The sequence below is a fragment of the Thermobia domestica genome, chromosome 2 (assembly GCF_964235325.1).
Source record: "Thermobia domestica chromosome 2, izTheDome1.hap1.1, whole genome shotgun sequence".
Lineage (NCBI taxonomy): Eukaryota > Metazoa > Arthropoda > Insecta > Zygentoma > Lepismatidae > Thermobia > Thermobia domestica.
Window position 1 is genome coordinate 73,682,701 of NC_137455.1, and position 10,147 is coordinate 73,692,847.

General features: G+C 36.1%; 1 protein-coding gene across 2 annotated transcripts in view; it reads left to right on the forward strand.

The window, feature by feature from the left end:
- LOC145672765 (E3 ubiquitin-protein ligase MARCHF3-like) overlaps nucleotides 1-9,776 on the forward strand; it is a 48,602-nt gene extending 38,826 nt beyond the window's left edge. For both annotated transcript variants that reach the window (XM_081741929.1, XM_081741935.1), the window contains exon 6: nucleotides 7,745-9,776. In XM_081741929.1, coding sequence (XP_081598055.1) covers nucleotides 7,745-7,916 — 172 coding nt within the window. In that variant the 3' untranslated portion in view covers nucleotides 7,917-9,776. The remainder of the gene's footprint in view (nucleotides 1-7,744) is intronic.
- Nucleotides 9,777-10,147: the final 371 nt, after the last annotated feature.

The window sequence follows — 10,147 nt, forward strand, 5'->3', positions numbered from 1 at the left end:
TAACGTTTAAAACAATTTGTTTTAAACAAAAAAAAGTTTAATTTTGTTGAAAGCAATCTAAATAGGCATATATATTCCATTTTTACACGCTCACAGGTATTGCTTGCCATCTATATTCAACCGTTAGATCACATTTCGGGAACTTCCCTAATCTCGATCCGTCCAAATGTTCAATTCCGGAGAAATAAATTGGGATTTTCCCGATTTCTGTGCACTGAATATGTAGTTTCTTTGTGTTACGTTCTACTGGTCGTCTGCATTCTTAATCTCATTGACGCAACTGCTGTATCAGGGCTTTAAACCTCAGTGGCTCAGTCCCTAATTAAGGCTGGAAGATGGTTTTGGAACCAATTTATTTCTGAAGGACGCAGCTTTCCGCTGGTGTGCATTTTATCTATGTGGGGGTACCACGTGGCGGTAGGAGCAGGGTAAATATCTTTTGTTTCTTTTTAAACGGTTTTTTGGGAGCCATTCCCCCTCTTGAGGAAAAAATTCATAAAAATTGGTACGTGAAGTAATGAAGTAGGCCACTACATGGTAATATTGTGTATTTGTACTTCTTGCTTATATGGGGGAGCAGGGAGGGGCAAAGTTAGCCAATTTTTGGAGTTTTAGTTTTTTTGACATAAATTACATTTATTTTTACAACAAACATCAATAGCTCAGCCCCTAATTAAGCTAGAAAGATGATTTGGTACCAAAGTATTCCTGAGGAATGAAGCCTTCCGCTAGTATGCATTTTATTAGGGATGGGCACGAGTTGAGCTAAAACTCGACTCGACTCGAAACTCGAAGCAAATTCGAGTCGAGTCAAAGGTAATTTTCTCGAGTCGAGTTTCGAACCAGTCACTGTTTTGAGGTCGAGTTTCGAGTCGAGTTTGATAAACGGCTCGCTCGTTTAGCTCGTTTTAACTCGTTTTGAAATCATGGCCTGATTAGACTGGAAAGCGAAAGTCTCAAGAAATGTAAGCAGTAATATGAAACATTTTTTGTGTTGCTCAGAAGATGGGACACTGGTCGCATCTCGTCTTGTCTCGATTAACAAGACGACTATGGATTTTTATAACGAGACAGCCTCAAATGTGAGCACCAATGTAAACACCGGTATATACTGTAGTCCTTACCATCAAGGCTGAGACCTGCACGATCTGACTTTTGAGCCGAAGCAGAAGCCCAACCCAGGTAGTGATGTTAACTGACTCAGTTCGGTTCAACTGAGGAGCAGCTCGAGCCGGCTCGGTTGAGATGAAGCACCGACTCGGCTCAGGTAAGCCATCGGCTCGAGCCGGCTCGGTTGGGTGAGCTGTTGGCTCGGTTCGATAGCGAATGAACTGTAAGCCGAGCCGTTGAGAACCCGAGCCGAGCAGGTTTGAACATGTTTGGCTGACGCAGTCTAACTTTTAACGATTTTTGGTTCGAGCCTATTACTTGCTCCTCCGGAACTCGAACCCAGAACCTCGTGAACGATGTCCTTGCCTCCTTAACTTCACCTTTTCCGAGGTCAGCAGTCAACTAGTTTTTAGTATTCAGATACAAATCGCCTATCATTCAGGTTTATACACGCTGGTGTTGTTATAATAATAATAATAATAATAAGTTGTAGTAATAATAAGTATCATTGATAATAATTATATTGTCTATGTAGGATACTTGAAGAAAGTACTTGAAACTACACAGAGCATTTGGTTCGATTTGGCTCGACTCGACTCGACTCGAAACTCGAGTCGAGTTGGAGGAAATTTTTCTAGTCGAGTTCAATGATGTCGGTTTCGAGTCGAGTTTCAATGAAAACTCACTCAAACTCGCTCGTGCCCATCCCTACATTTTATGTATGTAGGGGGTATTTATGTACGGCCGAGAGAGGGGGTATGAAGTTCTTTTTTTAAATATTTCATCAATTTTTTCGTCAGATTTTGAAGGCCATTCCTCCCTCTTTGTGGTATGTGAAGCAATGAAGTAGTCCCCTACATGATAGTAACCTGTATATGTACTTGTGTTTATAGAGGAAGAGGGGGTCAAATTTGGCTGATTTACATTTAGTTTCAGAACGGTTCCATATAAGGCAAGATATATTTTACTGAAGTGGTCTAGAAGCATAATTCTTGTTCGTATACATGATGTGTGCAGCAAAGATGATTTGCATATGGACGTGATATTGTCGTGGGGGAGGGGAGAGAATGTCTAATTCAATGAATGTTTTTCTGCGCATTTTTTAATACTTCCTACATAAAACGAATTCATTATGCAATGGCAGCAATGGCTACCATTTCTTATATTATTGTCACAAGTATGTGGCCTACACATTAGCATCATTTTGTTAGCGCAGGTGACTGCAAGTTGCCAGGGCCCCGCAAAGTCAATATTTTCATATTTTTAAATGATTTTTATGCCTGTTCGTTTCTACAAATACGGCGGGAATTTCATGAATGTTACCTCGTTGGAATCTGTGGTCTATAAGCTTTTCAACTGTGTATAAATCATGACTGTGATAATTGGGATGGTCACTAGAGCCCCGAACGTGAGAATCTTCCATTTTGTTAAAATCCCTGGCGGGCGTCTAAAGGTTAATTGTGTTGTTATGCCGTAGACACTAATCATTGTTAGCTATCCATGTTGCAGATAGAGATGTATCTTGAAAACTGTTTAGTTAAAAAATGTCATTTGCTCCTTGTAGGCTAGTCACTGCTCTTTTCTATGAGTTGTATTGTATTTGTCAGAGTATTTCTTCTAGCTTATGAGATGAGAACTGTTCATTATTATGGAAATGATAATGATAAAAAAATACTCAAGTTTTGAATTTGTGAATTTGGATCTTAGAATAGTGTATAGTGTGTTTAACCTCAGTTATTCTTGGAAATTAAGAAATGTTCAAATACTTCACTTCAATTTCTGTTGGTTTAGTTATAAGCACATTGATGTACAGAATTCCGTTCAGTAATTGCTGTTATAATAAGAATATAGCTCTGTTTGTAATTTACTTCATGCACAAATCCTGCGGAGGATGGGTTGTTTGTTAGAAAATTAAATTAGCTTCTTCAATTTGATATTTTAGTTGTTTTAAACATGTCCAACCACCATCGATAAAAAAAAAAAACGTTTAAAACAATTTGTTTAAAACGTTTAAAACAAACGGAATAAAACAACTCCTCGTTTAAAACATGTTTTAAACATATCAACCCTGTCTATAATTACAAAATATCATTTTCGGTACACACCCTGGAGTTAGGGGGGAAAAAAAGCCTCAATTCTCAGTCGATAAGGAAAGAACTTCGCACATTGTTCTCTAATAATTTTATCTCGAATTGTCTCAAGAAACCCGCCTAGTTACGACATATTAGTTCGTTGTGAAAGAGATACTTCCACTTTTCAGCATTTAATTATGCACAGAACTCTTCGTAAATCCATATAGACGGTTATATTGAAGAATATTTGACTTTCGATTAGTGAACTTGATGTAGCTCATTGAATACCAAGTTTGAAATCATGCGGTAGTTCTTCATACAGGAAATGTTGTTGAACCATTAGGTGTTCTAAGATATTACGTTCCCGTTCAGATGAAAACGCCCTGTGATTCATGAAGCAAGGTGACTAATCAAATAATCCTTCTCTAACGATGTTGATAGGGCATTCTACTACATGAGTGTAAGTTAGCTTAGAAACATACACACATTATATACAGCTGTTTGTGTTAGAATTGAAACTCCAGGAAAGATATATGCAGGTGGAATTAATTTTATACCACAGACTCCTTACTAGTGACCGCTTGGCCCGCAGCCGCACCCGGGCCGGACTTAGGCGGGTTGGCACTGCTTTCTTTTCAGATCAGGCCGGGTTTGGGCCGATTAATTGCAGTTCTTTAATAATTATTGACTTCCGTTAAACAATAATTGGAATAAAGACAAACGTTGAAGTCTGTGCGCAAACAGATGGAGTGAAAGGTAATATTACAGACGATGCAATTTTTACAGTTAGTGTTGCTTAGCGGCGGCTACACTTTCGTTATATAGAGGATTAGTTGTTCACCCCTGTCAGCGGTCACAATTGACTGCATGACTTTATGCATAATAGAAGATAATGTGCGTATTGAAGATCCCTCTGATGAGCCGCGTCAGTAGCAGACAGAATATGGTCACCACTGCATCCCAGAGGGTGAACAGTCAGAGTTGTCGTTTTGATGTAAAAATGAAAAACTGGATTCTTTCTTTCTTTTTTCTTCTTCACAACCAACCTACAAGAAGAAATCGTGGGTAAAGTCAGGGTTGCAGTCTAATACGGTATTAAATACCGTGCAGATGTAGATCTTGTGGATGAGGTAAAATTACCGATCATTTGTTTTGTAAATAAATGTTACACTTTGACTGCTTCCTTGCTGGATTTTAGAAATCTGCGAGTAAGCCTACTGTTTAAACCACCGAAAAGAATTATTTTGATCTTTTGGGTTAGAAATAATTTGTAAAGGCAATCCAGTGGAATACAGTTAAAATGAGTAGCAAATCTAAGTGCATCACTTCGTTCAGATACTCACCTTGGTTTGTATGCATTATTATTATTATTATTATTATTATTATTATTATTATTATTATTATCAGACCAGGTACACAATATATATATATATATATATATATATATATACAGGGTGGGCCATTTTAATTAATCCACGGAAATATCTGAAAAATGATAAAACATAGAAGAAATTTTTGAAGTACACGTTATATATTGCTAAGGGGGAAAACCAATTCCGCCAAAAGTACCCCTCTCCGCCCCCCGTAAATGGGGGTAACGGAGGGTAACTTTGAAATGTCAAATGGGAACATGGGTCGAGTAATACCTCGTTCGAAAGGTCTTGGAAAACTAAGTAACGCTGTACCAAAAGATGTTTCATATTGTGCACCAGTTTCAAAATGGCCGCCATGATATGGTTCGGAAACTCCAGTACCCGTAGTATGAAAACCATGGAAGGTAAATGAATGGAACAAAATTGAAATACGTAAATATCATAGGGCATATCGAATGATGTAATCCCTGTGATCCCAGTGGCCTCCCTGAAGGGGTCTTGTGGGCTAACTTCAAAATTTCAATGTCCGACCGGACAACGGTTCGGGCGTACGCTTGACCTACCCAATGCTGTTTGGAAGGCAGACTTCATGCATAGAGAATTGGTGCACTAAGTTAACGCGGATGGCCACAGTTACATTTTGATTAACTATTAGCATTCATGACATATTGTGAGCTTGAGGGACGAAACGGTGTGTACGTATATCCCCGAAATGCTTTCTGAATAACCAGCACGCATTGCATAAAACTTTAGTCACTACAGCGTCATCCTTACAAACAAATGTTTCAACCACACCATACCTATTTGTAAGGTTAGCCTTAATTTACGAATTAAAGTAGAGTTCTCGTTTGAACTTTCGCTGTACTTTCCACCCCACTCACATACAGAGCGCAGGGAGAGATTATTTTGCAGGACTTGGATTTCTCTCCATACATTATGGCAATTTTACTCTAATATTTTTATCTCTGTTGTATTATTCTCGAGCCTTGGAACGCCTCCGTGGTTTTCCTATTTAATTTTCGTTATTTTCATTTATGTCTAACCGTATTCATACTATGGGCACTAGACGTTTTCTTAGACACAGTCACCATGTCTTTGCGATCATTTTGAAAACGGTGTCTCATGTCGAAAATTTTCTTACAGAAGCTGTTTGATATTAATTTGTCTATGTAACGTGATGTTACTCGCTTCAAGCTGCTACTTGGAATTTTCAAGTTGGCCCCGGATACCTTTCAGTTGGCCCTTGGAGTCACCCCGACAACACCTCTCGATGTGCCTTACGTCAGTTAGCTACTCCAGTTTTTCTTTTGTTGATTTATCTCCAATCGCTTTCATACTACGGGTACTAAACCTTTTCTCTGACACGGATACTATGTTTCGGCGGCCTTTTGAGAACACTGCCATTTCCCATCAATCGTTTTCTCCTGCAATATGTTAGATTTTGCAAGATTTATCGAACGAGGTACCACTCAACTCATATTACTATTTGAAATTTTGAAGTTAGCCCCCAAGATCCCTTTAGGGAGGCCACTGGGATCACAGGGACCACACCGTTCGATATGCCCTATGATATTTACGTATTTCAATTTTGTTCCATTCATTTACCTTCCATGGTTTTCACACTACGGGTACTGGAGTTTCCGAACCATATTATGGCGGCCATTTTGAAACCGGTGCACAATATGAAACATCTTTTGGTACAGCGTTACTTAGTTTTCCAAGACCTTTCGAACGAGGTATTACTCGACCCATGTTCCCATTTGACATTTCAAAGTTACCTCCCGTTACCCCCATTTAGGAGGGGCGGGGAGGGGTACTTTTGGCGGAATTGGTTTTCCCCCTTAGCAATATATAACGTGTACTTGAAACATTTCGTCTATGTTTTATCATTTTTCAGATATTTCCGTGGATTAATTAAAATGGCCCACCCTGTATATATATATATATATATAGAAGAACCCGGGAAGCGTGACGTGTGGAAAAAATTCAGTATAACAATTGAAAAAGACACATCTAACGAGACAGGAGGTTTTTCCCACTAAAAACAAGGACTTTCCATTTAATTCGTTACACTGCAATCTATAATCCATTTCCACAACAATCCAAGATTACACAACACAAAAAAAGTGCCAACTAGGGTAAAAATAAAAGTTACCCAAGCTGCTGTAAATGTGTGTTGCACTAACCTTTTCCCTTTTCAGCATGTTGCTGATGAAGGCTTTACTTATTTCTGTCACATTACAGTGCGACTGAGAACGTCTTACGAAAACTTGCCTGTTAAAGATTTTCTGCCATACGGTACCCTGTGTCACGAAATACTAAAATCGAAGCCGAGAAGCTAAGGAGTTCGCTAATACCAGGACTTCAGGCAGCAATTGATCGACAAGAGTGTACAACAACAATGACCATGTGGACTGACCGCTGTCGACAGTATCGTATATTAGTGTTTGTAAATATAGTGAAAGTAAAATGGCTTTAAAATATTGATCTGATAATAAGCACCAATGATTTTAGCCTGTTTGTCACTCTTTATAGCTTAAGTTTGCAGTTATAGCAGAAACCATCAACAACTGTAAAACGACGTAAAAAAGTCCTCACATTCACGTATCTTGTCAGAACAACATCTGGAATCATGGAGAAGATAGATTGTGGTCCTTGTAGTCTTCTCAGGGGGTCGTAATTTTTTGGATGGCATGACCACTAAGCTGCATAACAGCCGTCCTATCTGCAAGTCAACACACGGTACTTTAAAATTACCCGCGACAACTTCTCGAGCGTGTTCACGCGTGCTGCTATCCATCGATTGAATTCATTACCATTAACCTGAAACGACCTGCTGTAAGCTAGTTCTTTTTCCTCTATACGTATGCTTTTCGAACTGGGCTCATCTTAACGTTAGGTACCTTGTACTATGAGTTACCTTTCAATCATTAACTTCTCTTCCACTTTCCAGTTTGAATATCTATGGTCGATTATTAAGTAACCTGACCAAAAAGATAAATAGTTTTTATGACCACAGAGGCAGAAACAAAATCTGCATATTTTTTTCAAATAATATATGAAATTTCACTGTTCACCACATTACTTAGTACAATTATTTAGTACTTATGCTGCTGTAATAACTGAGCATCTGATAACGTTGATTATTTATTATGTTGTGTTTAAACCATGTTTTATGTTCCAAACCAGGTATCATTGGAAGAATTTCATACATTGGAGGAATAGCCATCAGGTTGTTCGACTTCTTGATGCAAATCGTGGCGATTTTGGACAGTACAACAAAAAGAAAAATGAACAGAAAATAAGACGTTCTTCAAGTGCAACAACTGAAAATGAATGTGAAACTAGCGTATTTCTTTAGCTTCACTAAATACTGATATTTTGCAGTGGTGAAATCTATTCCTAATGATGATTCAAAGGTGCATTTGTTGTTTGTGTTCGTTGCATGATAAAAGACTATAATCTTTAGTTTTTTGAAGTCATGTATTTTTAATAGTCGTTATTCGTGCATTGTTGTAGTACAAAACAAAACAAAATATGAAAATATTTAATCCTATGTCTAGTCACTTCCTAATATGTGAATATATATAGTGGTAATATTTTTATATATTTATATTTTTATGAAATATATGTGTGAAAAGGGTGTTGTATGCTTTAATGCATTTCTGTATCTGTTAAAGCGCAGCCTGATTCATTCCAGCTATTTGGAAAAATATATATTTTTAAGCTGTGTTGGAACGGAAAAGTCAGTTTTCAACATACAGTTTTCTCTATCATGTAAATTTCCAAGCTAGTAACATTTCCAGTGTTTTCCGTGCTCATTCTTAATACTATGTAGTGAGTTTTGACAATATCGCATCTGTATAGTTAAAGCTCAAGAATGTTGCAGTGAACCACTATTTTGTTGAGTATTCTAATATTTTAACTCTTTTAATTCAGGTATATAATGAACATTGTATGCACTAGATACGAATTCAGTATTTTTGAATTAATTATGTAAGTGAGAAGTATTAAAACTTTTAATATGTATGAATTTTACATCGAAATTTACTTAAAAATATTAAGGTGTGTAGTATCTGATTGTAAAATTGTATAATTCTCTGTGTAGAGTATGAAATACCTTCATTTTAATTGCTGTAAATTATAATTTTAATCGTCAACACCTTATACTTTTACAGTATTGTGTTTTATCTTACAGTAATAATGTACACATTGTTCAACGTACAAATTTATTGTTGTATCGCAAAGAAGGCCGTAAATGATATATTTGTTCTTCATTATGGTGAATACGCACTAGGGAAGAAATGTTAATTGTATAGTAGTAATCTCATTGAACAAATGTTCCCAAGCAAATAGTATTGTTGATATACGAAGTGTACTACATTCCGTTTTAATTCAGATGTAAGTCACAACACTAGATTTTCATTAAGTATATATAATCAAACACTAGAATGTTTTATTTGTTTGAATAATAGTAATTGATTTTACGCAGCCGAGGAACCCCTTCTTATAAATCTCTAAGCGCCACAATTTGTGCCTTGGAAATTTTTCCTCTTTTCTGTTACATCGTATTTTCGAGTCGCTTTATAAGACTTAATTCTAACGTTTTATTTTATTTAGGAAACATATCGTGTTAATGGAAGAAAGAAAAATCATAGAAAGAATGCTTATTTCTTTTTTAAAATTGAACGGGATTCATATCAGAAATCGTCAGATAAGTATATATGTTCAGTCTTCCTAGATTAATATTCTTTGCCTTAAGAAATAACACAGAAACAGACTGGTGGTAATTATTAATGAAAAAAATATAAAATAATTTGCGTTATAGCAGGTGATATTGAGTAAATGAGTTTTTTTTTTAACTATTGATGTTACATATTAATACAATAAATGAATACATTGCTATCTATGTATATATATTGTTAATTTTTTAACATACGATTTTCTAATTTAATTTGTTCGAAGTACCTGTATATTAACGAATATGTACATTTTTATTATTGTTTTTGTTTTATTAAAAGTTTGCTTTTCTATTTTGTGATTTGGAAAGTGTTGTAAGAGGATGGATGTCTAAATATTTCAGTGGAATCATGTTGAAATAAATATATATAGAGATTTTTGTTGTGATAATGATATTTGTGACATCCTCTTTTTCTTCTGGTTTCATTTCCAATGTTTCAAAAAGAATCAATTAAGTAAAATACAAAGTAAATAAATAAAATAGTCTGATTCTTCAGAAAAACTACAGTTTGTCGACTTACTACCACCCGCATTTACGATCGGTTGTAAAAGGTTAGAGGGTTATCATCATCATTAACGACTTCTAATACTAATAAAAAAAAAAATGATAATCACATAACAAATACAGAGAATCTAATAAGTAATACAGATGTCACTAATATAAAAGAGCTGCTGTTACTAGTAAAAATAGAAGTTAAAAACTGTAAAATGAATAATAAACAAGATAAAATAAGTATAAGAATGAAAGGATTTAAATTTCTTGGTGAAAATTATATGTACGGTAGCGTTTATACTGTATCAGAATTGGTATGAAATTTGGGGGTCTAGGATGTTTCGGTGTAGGACGTTACG